The 24,233-nt window shown below is 43.1% G+C and overlaps 1 protein-coding gene across 4 annotated transcripts; it reads right to left on the bottom strand.

The window, feature by feature from the left end:
- Positions 1-68: 68 nt before the first annotated feature.
- Positions 69-23,765, bottom strand: OPTN (optineurin). Of its 4 annotated transcripts, none has more exons than XM_048501916.1 (13): positions 23,574-23,765; positions 20,262-20,439; positions 19,504-19,694; positions 16,991-17,158; positions 15,553-15,629; positions 13,423-13,519; positions 9,913-10,028; positions 8,238-8,387; positions 7,838-7,931; positions 5,508-5,666; positions 4,966-5,096; positions 3,894-3,976; positions 69-168 (listed from the first exon to the last, which is right to left on the bottom strand). In XM_048501916.1, exons 2-13 carry the CDS (start codon positions 20,425-20,427, stop codon positions 113-115), a joined length of 1,488 nt encoding a protein of 495 aa, XP_048357873.1. In that variant the 5' UTR covers positions 20,428-20,439; positions 23,574-23,765; the 3' UTR covers positions 69-112. The 4 variants fall into 4 exon arrangements, with proteins under 4 accessions (XP_048357873.1, XP_048357872.1, XP_048357869.1 ...); XM_048501915.1 differs by lacking the exon at positions 69-168 and adding an exon at positions 228-1,948 and having other exon boundaries at positions 19,504-19,691; positions 23,574-23,764; XM_048501912.1 differs by lacking the exon at positions 69-168 and adding an exon at positions 228-1,948 and having other exon boundaries at positions 23,574-23,763.
- Positions 23,766-24,233: the final 468 nt, after the last annotated feature.

The raw sequence follows: 24,233 nt of genomic DNA on the forward strand, positions 1-24,233 counted from the left end.
AAAGCAATTATTGTATGGGGGCTTTTGGGGTCCAGGGTGTTAAACAATATAATAAGCCAAAAACTAGTCTGATTACTAATTTTATTCTGCAACCGTGGCACTGATTTTAGGGCTACTGTTCTGCTGGTTTTGCTTCTTGTTTTTTCACTTCCATGACTTCCAGAGATTCTGTGGGACGAAGCAGCAGGATATAAGTGTTGCAAAGAAACAAAAGTATCACACCAAAGCACAGTTTAAAAACACCGCTTTATTTTTCTGTACAGCAGCACGTTAGTTTGCTTTCATGTTATTATATATCCTGTTTTCAAGAAACCAGAGTGAATATTTTTACACACTTCATTTTTAAAAAGGCAAAATGGAACAACAGGACGCACCCCCCCCCCCCAAGTTAATTTAGCCATATCATTCTGGTTAAAAAGAAAGGCAACAATAAACCAATGCATTTACATCACTAAGGTATCTTTGGGAAAAAGAGAGCATAAGATTTTGTTTCAAGTATTCAGTAAGTATAGTATGCTTAAAAAGAAGTCTAAAATATACAGTGTTCATTTCCTGGTTAGAAATGAGATGAACCGACAAGCAAAATTAGAACACAGTTGGCTTTTTAACATTACCACATGACATCCTTTTCCATTCCATACTTACCAGGGGTGGGCATTCTGCTAAAGTCAAAAATAAAAAAAACCCTGAAAAATACCTTTTGGCGGGCATTTGGATTCCCCCCACAAAAAAGACAGCAAATTAAGGAATCTGAAAAAGCAGATCCTGAATCATGCCCAAAAAACTCGGCGTTGATTCAGGCCACTTTGGACCTGTTGCCGATGCTGCCACATCCAAACTCCATGTGGAGTTGAGAGAGCGAGCGTGCAGCTCTGAGTTTGCGAGCTATCTCTCAACTCCACACGGAGCTCGGAGGCAGCAGGAATTTGTTAGGTTCAGGTCTAACAGACCTAAGTTAAAAAAAAACATGCAAAAAGCTGGAATTAGGAATCAGCTTTAATGGTTTTTAAAACTTTCCAGGATGATTAAACCTGAATTAAAAAAAAATACCAATAAAATTTTTGTGTCTACCCCTATTACTTACTTAACAGGACCATGACTCAGGTGGCAGCTTGCACAACTGTGGAGAGCGTAGGGCATGCATGGCAGCTACAGCATGCCAACTGTACCATGTCTGAGAATGTGTCAATAACCCACTACCAATGAGTCACTGCCTCCAGTATGAGATCTTAGGGCACCTGAGCTCAAGAATCATCCCATTTCTCTTCCTGACTGAAATGACCATCAGAATTTCTTTCACTAACTAATATCTGATTAAATGCAAACTTGCATGTGAACACATGGGCCAGCACCAGCACATGTGGACAGAAACTCAAGAAGATGCATAGGGTGTACCTTAGGCAAGCACACAAGAAAGAACACAGGTTCATATGCATATGTGGGCATATGCCAGACTGCATAAATGTGTATGAGCACACATATACCTTAAACTCTTATGTAATAAACCCAGTAGAATGAAGTTTCTTGTTCTCTAAGGTATTATAGTTCAAATGGTCATTTCAGTGCTAGGATCCTTAGCTCTAATGAATTAGGCTCCAACTGGTTGAAGAGAGAAATGATCACAGCTTTCAACAAAAATCCATTCTTCTCACCCCAAGCTAAATAACCAATACAAAAAAGGGGACAACACACATCCCATTGAAATCAAGAGGAAACGGTGTAGATTAGATTTCAAAGATTAGCTCTCTCTATTAAAAGGTTGCTGTGGTGGTGGATACATTTACTTCTAAAGTGCAGTTATTGTTTATGTGCATTTTTTAGGACAAAGCTTAGATGATGCAGTCCATAACATGTATCTGGAGCGTGTCTATATCAGGAAAAATCACTCCACACTTCGGGCAGGAATGTTTGGGGATATTCCTCTGCTGCCAGACCTGATCTTCTGTTTCTGCAGGGACAAATTTTTAACTTTTAAGAATAACATAATTTGGAAAAATATGGCAGACAGAAATGTTAATGGATGTTGACCAGTTAGTTAGGTCAGATCCTCTCGTTGAATGTTTATCCAGACAGTCTAATAATATTTCCAAACATTGAGCATAAAGCTCTACTGGAATTCTGAAGGATGGTTTAGGGAGACAGACTGGAAGCTGCTGGATCTTCCCATATAAACATGATTTAAAGACAGGTGTGATGCCCAGGTGGCACCTGACAACCTGAATGCATGCAGGCTATTGGGTATCCATGGCTGGGGAGGAGGTTCCAATGGGGCTGGGACCTGTCTTCAAACAAGGAGGCAGAGGGACAGATGTGTAACTAAGGGCGGACAGCAAGATTGCCAGCTCGTCACACAAGACATAAGGTAAGCACTTCTTTCCACGGTGCATTCATAGTATTCATCCTTATTGAGGTAAAGATCCATTAACTTGTTTGCTGCCTTGCCTTCCAGACATTACATACAGCTCATGTATAGCAATGCTTCTGTGAGTACGAAAACTGGGGTCTGCTTAACCTCTGGGTTAGAAGTGAGTAACTGGGTTAGTTAGGAAAGTTTTGCCTTCAAGTTAGGGAAGGTGAGCCTTCAAATCCCAGCCCCGCCACAAAACTAGGGAGATGCAGGTGCAAGGAGAGACAAATTATTAGTGTCATAATGTTGTTAAAAAGATTAATGAGTTATGGCTCTCAAAACACTTTGCATACTAACAGTAATGTATGATATTATTCTTTTTGCTAAAGGGTTGGGTTTAAGCTGAGGAGAAAGTGAAAGGGCAGAGGACTTCTCCACTTAATGCTAAGTTACAAAAGCAGGATACCGCACACTGGAGAGGCATTACTGTTAAGAGAAATTATCCACCTTGTTTCATTTTTTATATGTTTCCTTCTTTTCCCCCCTCTCCTGATATGACTTATGAGACATTTTGAAATGAACAAGTCCTCTTTGTTCCCAAATCTCATATATGGCAATCTGGTTTACAACTGTATAGAAAAATTAAACCATTTAAGACTGAAAAGTGATGTATAATAATGAAGCTACAATTCAACACAGTAACTCCAACCTGGAGCTGGGGCAGGGGCATGGAGAGGCAATTTTTAAAAATTAAGGCTTCAGTGGGCTTAGGAAGTCTAATTTTGTATTGGACAATTCTTGTCTGTCAGGCTTTCTGTAAGACTTTAATAAAGCTGTGGTATTTCACAGGATGACTGAAAGCCTCTCTCTTTATACACACACAGGATCATACATCAGGACAGTATACATTCATGAGGTAAACCTGTGTACATTTAAAAAAAAGTGAGTCCCAAGAGACTAGTGCCTGGGTTTGGACTCTGGACTGGGTTTGGACTCTGAGGACAGGTTTCGCCATAAAAAAACAGGGACACTAGCTAGCCTTTATCTTCAGTTTGAAATGGTATAAACCAGAAAAAATGTGGTATAAACCACATCCATTGTTTATGAAAACTACTTCTATGGAAGTGACTTGGCCACACAAGAGATTTGTCCAAATTCCTGAATATCCCCTGGGTTCTTGCAAGTGGACAGAACCAATGGACATCCTGTAGGCTCAAATCCTGATGAAAATTTCTGCGGATGGAAGGAAGAGTTCACCTCCCTTCTTACACAGCAGGCCCAAGTGCACCATGAAATACTGTTACTGGAAGACAAGGGAACAGCGGGGGGCGGGGGGGGGGCACAGTTGGAAATCTGCTGCAGATAGAGGGAAATTGGCAAAAATCAGACACTTTTCATTAGTGAAAAAATCTAGTGAGATCCAACCTACTATCTACCTACAACTGTTTAGACAGGTTTGCAATTGGAAAAATGAGATGACGCAATCTTCAAAAGAACTCAGATGCATGATTATGGGTTCCACAAGTCGTCATTCTTCTAATCTTACCTTCTTGATTAAGATGAGCTACGCTATGCTGACCTGATGGAACTCTAGCCCCATGGCGAGTCTGTAATTCTGCCAAGGAATTCCTGAGGAGAACAAACGAAAAAAGGAAATATCATGCCATCTATTTCCATACACAGACATTCAGCACTGGGAGTTGTTGGGCTAAACCAGAAATACACTAGCAGTTTTGTGTCTGGAGCAACCATTTTGTTAAAATTCAGTTTTCTATTGCCCAGGAGCCCAATTTAGCTCAGGATTCTGCAATGTGAGGAGGGGTGGTTAAGCCTTCTCTCTGCATTGTTTTCTTAATCTGCACCACCAGTCTTTATTTATTTACCTCATTTATGCCCTACATTTCCCCCCAAATGGGGACCCAAAGTGGCCTACAGCGTTCTCCTCCTACATCATCCTTACCCCAATCCTGTGAGGTAGAAAAAAGTTTGAGTCTGGTGGCATGTTTAAGACCAACAAAATTTAATTTTTGGTGTAAGCTTTCATGTTTGCACCTAAAGCTTATACCAAGAATAAAACTGGCTGTGCCAGCCATCCTGCTGCCATTCTTGGCCTGCTGGGTCCCTGCCACAGCCCTCTCCCCTTTCTGCTGGCCAATAACCACAGTTTATCAGCCTGAGCAACCAGAGCAGGCCCCACCTCACCACTAGAGGCCTGGCAGTCGTTCCAGCCTGGCTGTTTTTACCTCCAAATGTGGGCCATATTACCATTCTTACACTATGTGTGTATCAGTAGGGTTTGATATCAGCCTCTCAAACTGATGGCCATTTACAGTGCTATCCTAAGCAGAGTTATGAAGTGAAATGAAATGAAGTGAAATCCATGGGTTTAGAAGGATGTAAACTTTGCTTAGGATGGCATTGCTGGTGAACATGCAGCCCAAGGGACATTTGAACCAGAATGTTTCCAGTTCACACCTCTTAGTCTTAACCATTCTGCTGGAACTACTATTAGATTTGTTTTCGGATGAGACAGGTTCTCTCAGGAATGTTTAAAAATACATCATAGATCAGTTACATTTTCCTCCAGTAATCAGAACTTCCAGTTACCCATTGCTCACCTACTGAGATCTTCACTGCCATGTTTCTCAGCCAACAGGTAGGCTAACTGCACCGCCAACTGTTCTTTTTCCCCATGGATCTTTTCCCGTGCTGCTCTTTCAGCATGGAAGTCGGAACAATACACCTCCATCTGAACAGAAAACAAAAACAAATGAAGGTCAAAACAGGGGTTCCTATCTCTTTATCATAAAGGCCCATATGCAGCCCAAGTCTCTGCACACTTACACAGAAGTAAAATCCCACTGAATTCAATGGGATTTACTCTATTGACAGCATCTGTAAGATCATAGCCACCCAGTATTTTAGATATGCCCCTGCTTTATGCAATAGTTTAGTCACAGTTAAAATGTTTTCTGTATACCACAAACATGTGACAAAGTTGCAGCTGAGGGACACAGTGACTTGAAGAAAGCCAGTGAGCGAGTTTTCTGGCTCAGCAAGCAGACTTCCAAACCTCTGTGCCAAGCAAGTAAAGTGCCAGGCTCAAGCATGCAAGTAATCAAGTCACTAGATGTCAGTTGCAAAGTGACAGGGACCAAACCTGAGCCTGGAGGACTGCCACCGTCTCCAGTTCTTCCTCTTGCTTGGCAATGGTCTGCTTCATCTGATCTATCTGGAGCTGTTTGGCAGCCAGTGCTCTTTCGGCCAGCTCCACCTTGTGTGCCATTTCCTCAACCACAGCCTTGTCCACCATCTCGGCCTGCAGCAAGTGAAGGGAAATGAGAAACCTCCTCTGAAGTCAAGCAGCTTAAAAAACACCCATCACCATGGTTTTGGATTGCCTGCCTTTGCTTGCCTTGAAAATAATGAATTACTAGGGCAATTAGAAACCCTTGACAAGGTATTTAGACAAGAGAAACAAACTTATGACTGGTTGTGGTGGGCTTTCCGGGCTGTGTGGCCATGTTCTGGTGGATCTTGTTCCTAATGTTTCGCCTGCATCTGTGGCTGGCATCTTCAGAGGTGTATCACAGTGTGTAACAGACTTCCCTCTGTGATACACCTCTGAAGGTGCCAGCCACAGATGCAGGCAAAACGTTAGGAACAAGATCCACCAGAACACGGCCACACAGCCCGGAAAATCCACCAGAACCAGCTGAATCCAGCCGTGAAAGCCTTCGGCAAAACTTATGATTAGTTATTTTGAAGACAAGTCAAGGACTGTTAAAATAAGAACCAATACAGAAAAGTTATTTTTTTTGGCAATGATACTAAATATTTAATTTTATCTACATGGATATTGACCAAACACTTAAAAAATTGTTTTTAAGGGTTAATATTCATTGCATAAAAACTGGGAGTCCATACAGAATAAGTAATTTGTAATTTGGTGAATTTTTATTTTTGTGTATGTTGGAAAGATTGTGAAGTACCAATAAAATTTTATGTAAAATGAAAATAGTGACTTCTTAGAGGAAGATACAGCAAAATTGTATCACTATTTTCAGGCAAGACAGCACACTGGCCACCATTCAGAAGCACCTAGCCACCCCTCCTACTTCCACTCCACCTCAAAAGATGCTTCTTGAAGAAGAAATGTGCCAGGATGGACATGATAGACCAACTCCAACCACCACTTTCTCTTCCTTGACTTCTTTTTTGCTTTCCCCTCTTAATTTTTTAACTTTTAACAAATTATTCTGTTTATGAGGTTTTTTTTACTGTTCTTTACACTGGAGCAATGTTTATTTAAAAATGGGTTGGGAAGGGTAAAATACTTTAATAGATAAAAACTCAGTATTTCATGGTCCACTCTCTAATACCCTCCTAGCTCTTTTACTGGAAGTGGAAAGTGCTAGCTCTTTTACTGGAAGTGGAAAGTGCTATCAAGTCACAGCCGAAATAATGACTTGCTTGGTGGCCTCCCATCAAACTGCAAACCAGCACTGACCCTGCTTAACTTCCTAGCTCTGACAAGATTGGGCCAGGCTGGGCTACCCAGATCAGGGCAGTTCTTTTATTACTGTTATTTAAAAAGCAAGTAGCTGAACTGCACAGTGGAAGTGGAAGAGTAAGGCTACAATAGAAACAACAGCAGTTTCTGCAGCAGCTTCTGACCCAGACACTTGCTGTGACTTTTACATTCTAATCCTAAGAAATCTTCACAGTGGGGAAGAACCAAATTAAAGAAGGGCTACTACGAAGAGAAGTATTATGGCTGGTGCCCGACTTGACAAACGTCATCTTGAAAGCGAACATGAAAATTTTATCCATGCCTATGAAATTCAAGAACCACCACTGAAACACTGCTCCAGAGTTTCCCCCTTTCTTCGAACAGCAGCACTCAAAATAAGGATTCTACCCAGAGCAATGAACAGCTCTCAAAGCGCAACTATTTGAGGAGTGGACCATTTCAGATTGGAGGAAGGGCACCACATATAAAAAGGCAGCCCACCTCCACAAAGAAAGCCAGAGGTTGAACAAAAAGTTATGCCTGTATTCCTTTCTCCGCCATGTTTCTTATTACAAACACATCTGCTTAACATTCACAATTTCAGTTATTCCATTGTGCATTAAAGCTGTTGCTCTTGACACTCTTTATGGAACTATCTGTTGAATCCTGTGTGGAGCTACTCCAGTTTATCTCCATTGAAACCAGCAGACTTAGACTGGAGCAACTCCACACTGAATTGCACTGTAAAGTCACACTGAAATTAGCGAGACTGACTTCTGACCTTTGAACAGGAGTTAACAGCAGCCAAAGCAATTTATATAATGCTCAAGCTCCCAGCTCCTTAATGTTACATTTTATACTATTAGTATATGTTTTGCAGCTCTAACCCATTATGTAGCCAGCCAGGAATTTTTCACAGCATTCTGTTGCTCCCCACTTTACACTTCATTAAGATTTTTCTCTGGGCAGCAGCTCACCTCCTTGGCTTTCAGATCTTCAGCTGCTTTCAGGGCAATGGTCAGCTCAGGAAGGAGTTTGCTGTAGGCCTCCTGCAACTTGTTAAACTTGACTCTGTGAGAAGACAAAACAATCAGGCATGAAGTACCATCTCTTTCTTATGGCGATTGTTTGGAATGGGCAACTTTCATTTTTATTCCCTCTTGCCCTAACAATCTAGCATTTCTTCAGGGGTAAACAGAAACCATCCTAAAAGAAGTGAACTATTAGTGTTCCTTTTCAAGGCAAACATATTCATAAACCATGTTTGTTTTACTCATGACACAGCCGTCAGGTAGTGTTTGACCCTGAGCATGTGTTCAACTGTAGTACTGGGGAGACAAATGCATTTTGAGGTCCAATTTATGAGGCCAGACTTACTTCTCCTCATTGGTTTTGGCTTGTTCCAGCTTGATCTCTGACTGCATGCTCTCCACCTGAAGCTCCAGCTTTTTAATGGTATACAACAGCTGCTGCTTCTCATCCAAATCTCCTACACTGGTGCAGTGTTTCCTTTCAAGCACCTGGCACCTGAGCAAAGGAGACAGAGGCACACATGTCTTTTCACAGCACTCATTCCTGTCAGTACCAGTCATCAGAGAACACCCGCTCATAAATGTTAACAGAGTTCCATCTTCTCTTCAGCAGTTGCATTTGTACTAGAGACTCCTGTTGTTTGTGACAGCAAACACACGAATAGTGAAAGAAAGATACCAGGCATAGACTGACTACCATCCTTAAACAACAATATCTTCCCATGGATTCACCTAATTCCTACAGGAAGCACCAATTCAACACTGATGCACTTCTGGCAAAGTAATCACCACATTAAGGGAGATGATCTTAGAAAGAGATCCACCAATTTGATTTCCCCTACATTCAGATTTTAGTTCATCCCATGATGTCAATTAGGTCCTTCTTCTCCCATGGCTTCTAATACAACATCCACCCAAGACATATATGCAATCCAGTTAGCACCCACTTCCCATTAGCCTATCCTAATTCTTCCATCATCTAAAAACTCCTCTGCTGTTGCATCAGCTGCTACAAAAGCAAGGCCAGTCCCCACTCAATTGTTTTAAAAAGAACCTTCAGAGAATATGTACCTTTTGTTCTGGGCTATGTCTCCAGACCACGAGAAACTACAGGGCTCTTCCTATGCACTGCCACCAGGACTGCTGTGAGCTCTACTCCAGCCCTGACCCAAAGGAGCAGCAGTGGCATAGTGTGTACTCTAATCTGGAGGAACTGGGTTTGATTCCCTGCTCTGCTGCCTGAGCTGTGGAGGCTTATCTGGGGAATTCAGATTAGCCTGTGCACTCCAAACACATGCCAGCTGGGTGACCTTGGGCTTGTCCCAGTTCTTCTGAGCTCTCTCAGCCCCACCCACCTCACAGGGTGTCTGTTGTGAGGGGGAAAGGGAAGGGAGTTTGTAAGCCCTTTGAGACTCCTTGCAGGAGAGAAAGGGGGGATAGAAATCCAGTCCTCCTTCTTCTTCCTTCCTCTGCATAGATACCAGAACTGTAATTGCTTCTTCTTGGGCATGCCCAGATGAGCTCTTTGGATGTCAGCCACAGTCAAGAAATAAGAGACTGTGTCCACAGCATGTACCAACCACTGATCCAACATACTACTGCCTGTGCTGTATTTAACAGCAGGAAGAGAGAGGAAAAATAGTCCTAGGAAACTGGCTGAAGATAATTTCTTCCCTAGAAATTGGTTGCCTGCTCCCAATCCTTTGGTGAGGCTTTATCTCAAGCCTGTGATATTCAAGTGCCCTTGATCTGGAGGAGGGCCTTTAGAGCTCCCACCCAAAAAATGCCATTTTGCAATCTGAAGCAGAGTAGCACATGTATCCTCCCTGCTTGGCCCTTGGGACACATAACACCTCTCATCCGGGGGGGGGGGGGGCACTAAAACATTGTCAGCAATGAGGTGTACTGAGGGGAGGGGTAATAATAGGAAAGGGGAGGAGAAGAAAGGGGAGATATGAATGGCTTGTTTTATAGAAAGAACAGTACAAAAACATGGTAAACAAATGATCTGACATTCTTACTTTTCTTGCAGCTTCTTTTGAATCAGCTCAGCTTCTGTCAACTTAGCATGTGTCTCCTGAAGCTCTTTAAACAAGGCGGAAACTTGCAGGTTTAGAGTTTCCACTTCATTACCCATCTGCAAGAAACCAATAGTTCAAACAGTCAAGAAGATTCCCCCATTTGAATCTCAAGTTCATTACTGTTTATATTGTATTGCATTTTGGGCTTTCTTTTTCAGAACAAGTTAGATAAGCATGGTGCAAGTAGAATATTGATAATTTGACAGCCTGTCTGTGATTAGAAAACTTGGCCCACTCAGACGTTAGAAAACAGAGGCTCCCATGAGCACCAGAGGCGGAAGAAACATAAGTGGTTTTGCTGGCTTGAAAAGTTGATTCTGGTAAATGAAGCATCTGCTCCTAGCTTGAAACAAGATAATAGTGTTTAGGAGGGAAAAGGGTAGGATTAAGGGGATGGATTAAACCATTAGCAACCAGGCTAGCCTGCTCTCATCAAATCTCAGAAGCTAAGCAGGGTCAGTCCTGGTTAGTAATTAGATGGGAGACTATCAAGGAATGCCAGGGTTGCTGCGTAGAGGAAGGCAACACAAAAAACCTGACAGCACTTCACGCACACACAACACTAGATTTAACCCCTTCTAGAACTGCAGAAGTCCCTGAGTTCCATCATCAGTCACCTTCACCAGACTTCTATTCACTAGACAACAGCTGGATAAAATACCAAATCCTTATTTCAAAATTCTAATCCTATATATAGCGATATATCAGTAGAAATTATTTCATTGGCATTTAGGTGATTATAAACCCTCTGGCTTGTGAACTGCCAGTGGAAAGAGCTGATGGGCTGGTGGAGGGACTCCATGTAAGAACAGCTGTGCCAGTTGGATGACTACAGAGAGGAGGGGGAAAGGGAACTGTCTCCTGCTTCATTCAAGGAAGGATAAAAGAGGGATTTCTAGTTTTCCAGGCTTGTATAGCTCTTAGTGCACTCGAGCCGCTAAACATGATAGTCTTTCCCAGGGACAGATGGGGCTTTCGAGAGGTGATAAAGATCTAGTCTTTGCACCTCTGCAGTGCAGGATCCAGCCCTATCTTTTTACATAAACATTTGCTAACGAAATTAGGATAGTCTACAGCAATGCTCCTTAAACTGTGAGTGACTTCTTGTGCACTGTGAGTCCCTGTGGCAATAATGAAAAAACTAGAAACCCACCTTTCCCATTTAAATTTTGAAAATGTAAGCAGCTTTCCTCGTCAACAGAGAAAAAAGCTACCACCCATACTTTCGCTGAGGTGAAACAACAAAGAGATAAAACAAATGAATTTTAATTTGGAAACCATTCAGTCATCCTCCTCCAAAATAGCCAATCATATTGGAATGAAGGATAGCAACCCCATGACACACCAACAACAAGGGTTATGAAAATAATGCTTATGAACCACATGATTTGTAGTTCTCCTCCCATATTTCCTTCACAAATTTATGGGAGTGTTTGCACTATCCTGTGATTGCAGGGGTGGTAGCGGCCAGGTTTTTCATTTGTTGATGATTTGGGAGACAGCAAAAAGAATTTGCCTTTGATGACAATTTCATCTGCTTTCTCAGGAAAGGTCGTCTTGGCTTTCCAACAGAGCTCCCTTAGAATTCAGACAGATGTTTTAGCCAGCAATTTCCAGTGGCTCAGTGGAAGAGTATCTGCTTGCCATGTATAGAGGGTTGCAGGTTCAATTCCCAGCATCTCCAGTTAAAAAGGATCAGGTAGGCAGTGATGTGAAAAGCCTTAGCCTGGTATTCTGGACAGCGGCTGCCAGTCTGAGTACACAATACTGACCCTGATGGGCCAGTGGTCAGATTCAGTGTAAGGCAGCTTCATCTGTACCTTCTCTCAGAACACTCCAATAACTAATATCCTCAAAGCTCCCCAGCTCACATGGAACCCAGGACTAGGACCCACCTACATGTTTCAGGTGTCCCCAGACTCACACCACAATTTTAAAAAGTAAGTTTCCAGTCAAGAAGTTATATTAAACTATCCTACCTCTGTCCAGCTAGCACTGTTTTTCCTGCCCAAAATGATACTGGGTGGGGGAACATATGTAGGCAAATAATGCCATTTCAGGGAAGAAAAACAATGGGGTAGCCAGGATCCCCTCCTCCCCCTATGCCACAGTTGTCCAGACAAGAATCAGCTCTCCACAATGAATTAAAATGAGTTCCTGTTTGGGGCTTCACTTTTTAAAATGGCAGCATGAATCCAGGGATGCCCATCATGTCTACTTGGGACAACAGTCAACCATCAAGATGCTTCTAAGGCTCTGTGAGATAGAAGTGTATGAGTGTTCTGCTCCCCAGGTGGTTATTTAGGTGCCTGCACCCGGCCAAAGCAGAATGTAAGACTCACTGACTCAGTTAACAGTTCAATACTTAAAGCTTTAATTGTAACAATGTTGACAGACCCTGACTCCTCCCGGGTCTAACTAAATAAAGGTTACTTTGTTGCAGTAACTTTCTGGAGTCTGGAATTTATTGTAAATACTGTGAGACTATAACATCTATAACTGTTTAACTTAAATACTGTGAATCTATAACATCTTTGACTGTTAAATACTGTGAGCCTATAACATCTTGGACTGTCTAACTTGTTGCTGTACCCCAGCTTCCGTTGGCACCTAACTGCTGCTGTCACCCAGCTTCCGTTGGCCCCTAACTGCCAAATCAGACAGGTTGCTGGGTAATAACTGCCGTAGAACACCAGCCCTAGGGCTTCTTAAAGGGACAGAACTAAATTCGGTTCCCTCCCACTGAATACTGTACAAAACATAGCTAAACCCATACTAACTGTGGGGAAACTAAAGGGGAAATAAACAAAGGCTCTGTGGGGGCATGACAATGAGTATGGAGGGTATAGCTCTCTCATAGACTGCTGCCTTCACAATGTTCTGCCTAACATTGAGACTTTACCTTGCCTTAAGGCATAGATACAGAGATAATAATATTGATTATACAAATGCAATTATGATGGAGATAAAATTCATGGAGTGCTTTGAGTGTTCAAAAAGCTCTACATGATTACTGCTATTAAGAAGAGATCTGCCAAATGACTCTTATCTATCAGAAAGTATCCTGACCTGGAAGGGGTCCATGCTGATTCTGCTTCCCTCCCTCATTCAGTGTCTATACTGCAAGGGTGGATCATTTGGAGCACTGGTGAAATGTGGCAGGTGCTACCACTGGGAGTTCTACAAGGCCAGACCACTCTGCTACTCAGGTCTGCTCAGAGGAAAAATTGCAGCATCACCCAGAAGGTCACAATGAAACATTCTTAGAACACAATGTGTGAGATCAGCACTGGCATTGATCACGGTTGGATACCAGTGAATGAAGAAAGAGGGCTCCACTAGAAGACCCCAGAAGCATTCAGGGATCCCAGCAGAAGGAATGGTGGATCAATATAAAAGCTGGCAATGAGAACACTTATCACAGCGTGATAACTCAAAAGTGCTACTTACACTCTCTTCTATGGGTTCCGTGTCATTTTCCTCCTCTTGTTCTGTCTGAGTGCCTCTTTCTAAAAGATGGTCTGCTTCCGTCTCCATCCTAAACTGCCTGTGAAATATAAGAAGCTGATTTTAAACATGTTAGGATTTCAATGGTGTCACCATGGATTTGCCAAAAAAGTGCTATGAGAATGCAAGGTGAGTATCTTCCCCAGTCCTTCTGCACTACCCAAAATGGCATAACCCATTTTATTCACTATTAGTTCACTTAATTTGTGGCTCTGGAACAGGAGAAAGGAAATACTTCTTCACACAAGTGATTAAAATGTGAAATTCACTGCCAGAGGATGTAAGTGATGGTCACAGGCTTAGCCTGTTTTAAAAGAAGATTAAACAGATCCGGTGTATCAGCGGCTACTAGTCATGGTGACTAAATGGGACCTTTGTCAGTGCATTCTTCCAAACAAGTGTGCTGGAGTTTCAAATCCTGGTAGAATGCAGTGTCTAAGGCTTAAACACAGCCAGTACTGGGAAACTTTGAGAAAGCTTTGGTTGCTAATTAATTAATATTCTGGTTTGGAGGGAATATTCAGTCAATCTTAAGTCTGCCAATAGAATAATCAGCACAGATAAGGGAACTGCACATAAAAATATGTAACATGAGTAGAAATAGTCTCAAGATTTAGGTATGATAATTAGATGAGTGGGATAATATTTGGAAGAAGAAACTGAAATTTACCTGTTGTATGAATTTAAATTTCTATAAGATGTTCTATTGCTGGTACTTGTACCCTGTAAAATTGGCTAAGATGTATAAAAAGGTGTCTGAGATATGCTGAAAATGCAACCAAGAAAAAGGAACATTCATGCACATATGGTGGAACTGTAAGATAATTTTTAAAAATTGGTTCAAAATTTATAAGTTTACAAAACACATACTGGGCCATAAGTTTAAATTTAGGCCTTAAATGTTTCTACAGAACCCAGCTATAGAAAACAGAAATGAGAAATTAATTTATATTATTGTAGTGGAAAGAATTCTTCTAGCAAAGGAATAGAAATCTTCACATACCACTGGCTACATAAGTTGGTAGAATATACAGCAATAGATAAACTATCAATATTGATTAAATATCAAAATTTGGAAAATCTGTAAAGGATTGGGAATTATTGGTTAATTTTCTTAAAAGGAAAAGAGAATATCAATATCCATCATTAAGATTACAATACTAATAATGAACAGAGGCATATTTTTGTTAATTGATATTGATTTAGTTATTAAGTTAAAATGAACAACTTTATTGAGTTCAGGAAAACAGTCAAGTGTTTGATATATTAACAATGTAGTAAAGGGAATTATAAGGTCTAGTGTCTATTGAGAAGTTTTTTAAAATGTGTATCTAAAACAAAGAAAATGTATTGCAATGATTCACTATAAAATGTACAATCATTTGTGTATTTTAATACTGTTTGGTTATGATATGTATTTGATAATTAATAAAATCTTTTTAAACAAAAGATGTAAAACAACTGGGCTCTCCTCTGAGTTCTCCACAGACCTTCAATTGATAATGGTCCTCAACTCAAGTGATGAACGGAGTAAAGAGTAGCACATGTACTGATCTTGGGGCAAAACTGCAGACTCTCTTTCCTGTTAGAAAGGAGGAGGTTTGTGTGTTCCTTTTTCTGCCAATTATTTTTCTCTATAAACTTAATCCAGCATTCTCCTTCAGCAGATTAGACTAGGTAACACTCTGTAGAAAGCAGCTAGACATAAAACTGATTCAGATAATGAATTTGTACTGAGGTCAAGAATGGCCTTAGAAACCACACAAAACTTGAAAAAGATATACACTGTAAAATCCTGTATTATGTGATGTTCTGAGACAGGAACTCACAGAATTGGTCCAACTGTGTAGGATTAAGGCACAATTCAGCTGTTCACAATGGGAACTCCCAAGTTGTGCCATGCAAAGGAATTCTAAGGCTTTGGTTGAATTCCAAATGAAGTCACTTGAAGACTGCTATAAATGATGTTATGGTACTTCTTACTGAACTCTGATTTTAAATACCTTTTCTAATGGAGAAACAATGGTACACAATAAAACCAGATATTGGGCAGAAGGCAAGACCTCTGCTTACATGTTGGTAGCCGAATCCCCCTTTTTCTTGCCATTCAGCTCTGGATTTTCTTTCAAAACTCCACTTATTTCTCCTTCCTGCAGAAAATGAAAACAAACACAATTTTCAATCAAGCAACCTGCAAGTTAATCAAATTTTCTGAAGTTCATCCATCCCATTCACCAGCTAAAACAATATGCACTGAAGATGCTATTTCATTAATAATAGGAATGAAGTCAACCTCATTAACATTTACATTTTAAAATAAATTCAAATCCACAATGCAATTAAGACAGAACCCTCATATTTCAGTCAATCCCATCCTATTTGTCCCCTCTGCACCATTATTACAGAAGCACACAGAATTAAAATCATTTCACTGAGAACAGCAATTTCCCAGGAAAGATGCAGTCCGCCAGATTTAGTGGTGTGGCTATAATAAGTTTTTCAAATGTTCTTACCAAGCAGTCCTCTAGTTGCCATCTGCTGGTTGCACACAAACTTCAACTTTCCTATCTGGCCCTTACCAGTGACGAAGGGAGTTCATCCCAGGGCATGAACTGCCCACGCACCCCCTCCTGCCCCCACCCTCCATGTGACTGCAATGGCAGTGCCCGGGGTGAGCCACCCTGGATGTCCCCATTGCAGCTAAGCCTCTGGCCCTTACCAATGGCTGTTTCTTTCCTTTTAAATTTTTTTTAATTGCTTTACCAATAGGAAAAGATACAGAAAAAGAAAAGAAAAAAGTTAAAAGCAAACAAACATGACATTAAAAAATTAACAGAAAAAAAGAAAAGGAGAAATTAGGGGGAAAAGGTATTAGAAAAGAAGTGGAGGGAGAAAGCAGCTTCTAGGAGCTTAACAGCTTACTCACACTTGCTGATTCTAGGTGTTTTCAGAACTAGTGGGTCTAATTAGTGGGCCCAACTGGTTCACTTATTGAATTTAAGATCCCCAAATCTCCAGTTTTCACTTGCTCTACAAGCAGGTGAGATTGCAGTCCTTGAGACAGCAAACTATTATGTAAACCCAGGTACTGAGACTGAAGGGAGAGGAAAGGGCTCAGTGGCAGGGTGTCCGCTTGGCGTGCAGAAGGTCCCAGGCTCAATCCCTGGCATCTCCAGTTAAAAGGATGAAGTGGTGTGATGTGAAATACTTCTACCTGAGGTCCTAAAAAGCTGCTGCCATTTTGAGTAGAAAATGCTGACACTGATAGACTGATGGTCTGATTCAGTGTAAAGCAGTTTCATGTGTTCATATGTGAGCCTCCAAGCTACCAGAAAAGTGGTTCTTGGAGGCAGGCTTAAACCTGATCAAAATAGAGCCATCCTACTGTGAAGACTGACATTTAAGCTGAGACTTTGTAGTTCTTAATTTCAGGTTTGCTGGGCATTATGGCTGCATCCCACCCATAACATCTGATGGATCCCATCCCACACAGGTGCCCACTACTGCTTACGTGCATCCTGATCTCAACAAATGAGTCTTCAGTGGTTGTGCCGTTCATCTTCAACTGCAGCTCTGAAATGATGGCTACCAGATCAGCCTTCTCCGCCTGGAGCTTTGTCACCTGCACCTTCAGCTGCTCCAGTTCTTGGGTCATCTTCTTCTGAGAAACTGTGTATTCCTAAGGGGAGAAGCAATCAAATGCCATCAACCAAAGAGCAGCCCTACATTATAGAAGCAGTGAACTGGGACCTTCCAAGACATTAAGTGGTAGAACAGAGTGTAAACACCAAAACGGAGCTGCAGCACATCCTGGTTCTCTGATGAGCATGCTTGTATCTCCAAACACACACTGATCTCACTCATACGTTACATGTTCAGGCATTTTTAAAAAAATCTTAGGCATATGTCCAAGAAAATGTAATGTGTGAATTGTGCCTAAAACATTAACCCTAACCCAAGCCTATTATATGTCATTGCAGAAAGAGACAATTAAGGGTACACTGACTTCGCTATTATACCGGGCACTAAGTCCCTTCAAGTAGTTTGAATAGCCCATCTTAGGCCAAGCTTCTCAGAGCTTGGAAGCTAAGCAAGGGTGGTCATGGCCAGTGCTTGGATGGCAGAACACCAAGGAACACTGGGATTGCTACCCAGAGGAAGGCAATGGCAAACTATCACTGCTCATCTCTTGGCTGGAATGCCCCATGGATGGGGTTGCCACGAGTAGGTTGCAATTCAACTGCATGTTCTTCTGAATCTTGTCAAGTGTTTCTTTTTAATCTGGCTTAATTAATACAGATCTCCTTAAAGAAGCAATGCAGATAATCTGGAGTAGGACATCTTTGGAGGTATTAAGAGAGGGTTTGTACTAAGATCTAATTCATTTCTTTTTAATACACAATTTTGAAACTGAAAATGATGCATGTGCATGTACATGGTGTGTGTGACAGGGGCTCCCCCTGCTGACTCTCTCAGTTTCCCTTCCTCTTTGCAACACTGGATAAATCCAGTGTAGGGCAGAGTAAAGAAAGCTGCCAGCAACCAGACGAGTACAGCAAAAACAATGCCAGCAGTAGGACCCAGTGAAAGCTAGGTACCATATAAAAAGAGTACAGTCTGAGGCTTAGGGGATGGGGAAGAAACTTAAAAAGAAAGCAGTACAGCACCACGAAGCACAGAGGCTACAGCCATCAGGAGTTGCTTGCTCTTAGGGTTGCCAGATCGTGGTTGGAAATTCCAAGAGGTTGGGGGGGGGGTCAATTTTGGGATAGTGCCTGCGGAGGATAAGGTTTGGGGGTGATGATGGCCCCCAGCAGAGTAAAATACCACAGAGACTACCCTGCAAATCAATCCCTGCCCTCCTCATTGCAATTTTGGGAGATCTCAAGGTACCACCTACATTTTCTGAGGGAAACCATGTAATCTAGAAGGTAATAAGGAGATTAAAGAAAATAATCCTGGGGATTCTACCTGCTCCTTGCAGCCTGCAAGCGGAAGGGGGAGGGGAAGATATTCTGATGTCCTCCCCTCAATCCATGCCTGGAGGCACAGTAAAAGAGCTGGGATGTGCTTGGACAATGGCTACCCCGCACAAATTCCTGTATGTGGCACCTTTGTCTTCTGCTTGTTGTCCTACATCTGTCTCCCTCACTGATGGTCAAACAGAGGAGGGGGTGGGGCTCAGGGTCACTATTATATGTGTTTATCCCCCCTCCAAAGCATCTGGCCACATGGCTTATCATTCCACTACCGAGGCAAATTGCACTCCTTCTCCAGAATCTCTGAGTCATGGACTCAGGAGATGCCTTGTACCGAGTGGTGCTGGCTACAGAAAAGAGACATAGGCAGCCCCCAGCAAAGTCTGGAATCTAGCCCAAAATGGGAATGCAGTGGCCAGTTTTTCTATGATTCTAGGCTTGGGATCAAAGGCAAGACACTGGAGAGGGAGCACAGAAATAGTCTAAGGAATAAATAAGGCTGTTCAGTGGTATATTCAGCTTGTTGGGCAGGGCCAGCTCAATTCATATGAATGCCTAATGAGGAAGGTTGCCTCACTACCCGCCACAGAAATACAATACCGATTGACAATGTGAAGTCCTCTGAACACACCTAACACACTCTGTCATTTGCTTCAGTCTATAGTAGAACAGTGCTATTTGCAGGGGCTGTAGTCCCAGAGAAAAGGGACTTCCGGGGGTGAAGTTCAGGGTAGGGCTCTCAGCTGAGAAAAATCTGGAATCTTCTTGTCCTCAGTATCACATTCACAAATGGCAAGGAAGGCAAAAAACCCCACAAATCTCTCTCGCTAATGTTTATAATTCTTATATGTATCTAGTTTAAAAAAACCTCTGAAAATTAATTTTACTGACAATACATTATGGCATTGATAGATTTTGCCTTTTAACAATTGTCTGTAGCCCTGTAAAGACAACAAAATAAACATTTGATAAAAGATGGTTGACTAATTCTATTTTTTTCAGAGGGATATGATATGCAACATACGTACCCCTCAGTTTAACTTACGTTTGTGAATCCTTCCACAGTTTGGAGTTGTTTTTTAAGCATATCATTTTCAACACATTTGGCTGCCAAGCACTGCCGAGCTTCCTTGAATTTGGATTCATAAAACTCCCGCTCTTCTTTCAGTTTCTCTCTCCAGACAGAAAGCTCTTCAAAGCGATTCTTCATTGCTTGGTTCCGCTGCCTCATAGCTTCTGGCGGGCACAGAGAAATACAGCACTGGTGTATACCAATGCAATGGCATCCAAAATGACATAACATTGGGGAGGGGGAGGGGTGGGTGGGGAAAGAGTATAGACTGAAGTCACAAACCAGTATTTATGTTGGAAAACTGATTTTTTTCTCCTTGGTTTTCCATTCAAATGTTTCATGCCAGTTTTCTAAGTCAAATTTTACTGCACTAGCTATCACATGCTGGGAAAAACCAATGCAATATGTGTTTTCCAAGCCGAGTTTAGCCTTGTAAATTCTATTTTACAAACACTACTCTCAGTGATGTGCAGCACAACAATCCCCTGGGGCTAGGAGGGGGGTGGGGGCAGGAAGTTCAGAGTGACATGTACAGTATCTCTGTCATCATCACAACAACCCTGCAAGGGAGGTTAAGCAGAGAAAGAGAGATAAACCAAGAGATGTTTATGTCGGGCCGGATGGTGTTGGGAGATGGGTGTGTGTGCGCTAAGTATTCCAGGAAGCAGCAAGTTTAGAAAGAAATGAGCACAGGCTCAGGGCCAGAAACAGAAACTGCATCCATTTTTCACCTTTCAGCTCATTATTCTCAGTGATGAGTTCTTTCATCTGCTGCACCATCTCCTCAACTGAATTTGTGCCACCAGCAGGAGGGAAGCGACCGAGGTGCCCATTTTCCACCTCAGTTTGGTTGCACTGACCATTTTCTGTGGGGCAACTGATCACCTTTTTGGACATTGTGATGGGTCTCTGCAGAAGAAGAAAAAGAAAATACACTTACAATGCATGTCTGACGGACCACTATCCAAATTGTGCGTATGAGTAATCTAATATTTTAAGTTATGTGAAGTTATATTTCTTGCTTTTTATGTTTAACTGTAAACCATAAATTGGCTAGAATAGCAGACCTTCAACCTTTCTGGACTTGGGATCCACTGGACACAGGACGTGTTTTGCTGAGAGCATGTGATATCACCCACGTGACAGGAAAAGGGGGAGCCACAGTTAGGACCCTCACAGGTGTCAAGGATAGCAGACCAAGAGAGCTGGAGGCAGGAGACACAAGTCACGAAAGAATCCTCTCCATCATTTTGTGACTTGGCCTGGCTTCACTCAGCACACGGACAGGACATCGTTACTTTCTGCACATGGACATTAACAGCAGGTTCTTCTAAAAGGCAGCAAAAGGAGGGGGCACTGTGACCCAGATGAGGGATCCAAGCTTTGGGTTGAAGAACACTCAGAGAAAAGGTACATTCTGTTTGAAAACAAATACCAGGAGGGATCATTTCCCCATCATATGAGCCTCATCCACCAGCAAGACATTTCAGAAAGAAATTGTATTTGCAGCAACACTGCAAGAAAGGTGACAAACTCTGCTTTAAAACATATGTAAATGGGAATTTCACCATATGATAATATCCATATAGGAAGTGTGTATGTATAGGATGCAGGAGGTCCATATGACATTTAACTATGTTTTTATACTGTATTCTTGCAACTTATTGCTATCTGCTGTAAACTTAAGAAGAGAAGGTGAAATATAAATGTTCAAAATAAAGACAAATAAAATGTTCAGCTGCACACATGATTAGCCCAATAACACAGGCCATTCCAATAGTCAGTGGGGATCTTTAAAAGAGCAGGAACAGCAAAAGATGATTTGAAACTTGAGACCAGGACTACATGCAACACTGAAGGGAGCTTAAAGTACAAATGTTATGTTGTATAGATGTATGAAGTCCCTGGCCAATTGCAGCTGCCCAGAGCAGGCGCATAAACCAAACTACTTGAGCACAACCATCCTCCCTGCACTGAGCTGCCCATAGTCTAAACAAAGCTGGCTGTAGTCATCCCTGCCCTGAGAGGCCTGTAATCTAGACTGCATGTTAAAGATTAACCAGAATCCTTCCAACAGCAGTTTTTGTGAGTCAGAACATAGTTCAGAGGCAAGAAGTGAATTATCTGCATGCAGTGTACACTGTTTCCTAGGCAGAAGTTGCTGCTGCATTGCATATACGTAGGCCACCCCTGAATGCGACAGGGCCTTTGGTTGATCATACACAATGTGCTTGCTGTGTGATGGGACGAATACCCATTGCAGCAAGATATCTTCTATGGACCTGTTTCCTCAAGTGTCCACTTTCCCTTTCCATTCTTTCTGCCACAAGCCAGACCACTTTTAGCAGGACTTCTAATTTGCTTCGCTGCCAGAGTGGGGAAATTTGCAGCTTTGCCGGGGAGATCTTCCCTCTCCCTCATGCCACTCTGCATGCCTTCCCTCTCGCCCCCCCTTCCATGTTGCCAACTGCTTCAAGTCACTTCGACACCAACCTCTAATTCTTTTGATATTTCAACATATCAATAAAAAGAGAGGTTGGAAATAACAAGTCTCTGACCTCTGGCATCGCAGCATTAGAAGCAGGAAGTGTTGTGTACAGGGGAGGGGGTGGTGAAAGAATATCTGCTCTAGTACTGTGACCTTCTTTAGTAGCCTGAGGTCCAGGGAATTGCTTTGCCTCTTTCATTTGTAGGTGGGGGAAGGATCACTTTTGGAACAGTCAAACTGACATAAATACAGCTTAACGGAGTTAAGAGTTAACTAGAGTTTAGACTACCGGGTGTAATTAGATCTGTGCCTTTAAGATTCACTTGATGGGCGGAGTTAAGAGAACTAGGCCTGGAGAGGTATCTGCATAAAAACTCGGGGAAAGGAGGCGTGCCTCCTTGCATGTAAACAGAAAAAACCGGGAGGAGAAATCCCACTGTGCAGATAAGAGTCCATGTGTAATGTTCTTCTAAGGGAAGCTTAAGTGACTTGCCACAAAACAGACACTTGCCACACAATGAAGCTGCAACACTTCAGACCACAAATTCTTAATGCTCTTCCCTTTTTAAAAACCCTGTCTAAGGTCGAATCCCCACTACCGTCTTAGCCAGGTTTCAGAACACAAACAACCTCAAACCTGGTTAGTTTGTGTTCTGAAACCTGGCTAAGACGTTAGTGGGGATTTGACCAGGGAGGTCGTCCCTCAAATTTGGTTAGTTTGTGCTCTGAAACCTGGCTAAGACGGTAGTGGGGATTCGACCTAAGATAAGTTTAGACAGTTTTTCTTTGGTGTGTATATAGGATGATGGGGGGCGGGGGGGGGGGCGGAGCGTAGGACGAACAAAGTAAACATCCACACTCAATCAGCTATGCAAAGTGATGTACTCCGGACCCCACCAACAGGGTCTGCCGCGGCAGGATACCTAATCTGTGCTGATAGCTTCAGCCTGAATATAATGGGAAGGCCCGAGTACTGCAGGTAGATTTGCCAACAGCCTGGAGAAAACCGCCCTGCCCCTTAGAAGCGAGGCTTAACGCGAGCAGATGGGCAGGTGACACTGATCACATCGTGGAGGTAAGCAAGCCTCAGCACCCAATTAAAGGGACAGCGCACTTTCGTTTCCTTGGGCAGCTAGGAATCCTAAATCAAGGAGGACCCTTAGAGAGCGGATGACCAGGAAATCGTAGGTTTACCCAGCGTGACAGGGAACGGGCGGAGGGCAGCCAGTCTTGGCCCAGGGGCAGCAAAGCCGTGCCTTTGCGCGAGGGTCTGGCTCAGGCCTGCACCAGCGGCCTGGAGTGGAGAGCTCGGCCGCGAGAAGGGCTTCCCAGGTCCACAGGCGAGGCCGGGACTCCCCTTAGTTGCTGCGCCAGGCCCCGCCAGCCACGCGCCTACTTTCGTTTTCCTTTAAGCGCGTGACATCGCACGCCAAGCTCTAGCGGGCCCCTGAGCCTTGGGCTCATGCGCGGGTCCCACCTGCAGGCTCCGGAGCCTCGGAACTTTCTCGCCCCCCCCCCCCCCCGCCCCGGGGGAGCGTGCATGAGGCCGGCTCACCGCAGCCGCTGCTCGGACGCTTCCTAGGCCGAGGGAACTTCCTTTCTCGCCTCCACCCGCCCAGTCTGGCACTGCTGTTCTCTTTCCTGCGGCTCACGTTGGAACGGCTGCCAAGAAGGAGGTCAGAAAGCGGCGAATTGACCAGCCCGGCTGCCCTCGCCTTGCCCCGGTCAGCTGACCGAAGCAACGCCGAGTCCCGCCTCCCCGGATCGCTGCCACCCATCGCCGCGGGAGTGAGCCTGGCCGTGGCGGGGCCTGAGCAGCAGGAGGATTCCCGGGCACGCTTTTGGCATTTGTGTGGGTGAAAGAGCCGTCAAGGGTTAGCGCTTGACTAAGTCTACCCAGGTAGCGGCAGTGATAAAGTGTGGATATTTGTAGGTGCAATAGGATTCTTGCAAAGTTAAACAGGAGTCTTGGGACACCAGCGAGGCCACGATGGAAATGACCCATGACACGCGAGCTGTGGTGTAGTGGTTAGAACGTCGGACTAGGATCTGGGAAGACCCAGGTTCAAATCTTCAGTACGATATGTAAGTTTGCTGGGTGACCTTGGGCCAGGCATAGAGTCTCAGCCCAACCTACCTCACAGAATTGTGAGGATAACATCGAGAAGAAAACCGTGTAAACCACTTTTGATCTCCATTGGTGAGGAAAGGAGGG

This window comes from Sphaerodactylus townsendi, linkage group LG06 (assembly GCF_021028975.2).
Source record: "Sphaerodactylus townsendi isolate TG3544 linkage group LG06, MPM_Stown_v2.3, whole genome shotgun sequence".
NCBI lineage: Eukaryota > Metazoa > Chordata > Lepidosauria > Squamata > Sphaerodactylidae > Sphaerodactylus > Sphaerodactylus townsendi.

Excerpts from the sequence above, each read along its gene's own strand:
- OPTN (XM_048501912.1), bottom strand. The coding sequence starts at position 20,427 with ATGTCCAAAAAGGTGATCAGTTGCCCCACAGAAAATGGTCAGTGCAAC. Across the intron at positions 17,159-19,503 it reads CTGTGGAAGGATTCACAAAC|GAATACACAGTTTCTCAGAA; the intron begins GTAAGTTAAACT and ends TTCTCCCCTTAG. Across the intron at positions 8,388-9,912 it reads CAAAAGAAGCTGCAAGAAAA|GTGCCAGGTGCTTGAAAGGA; the intron begins GTAAGAATGTCA and ends TCCTTTGCTCAG.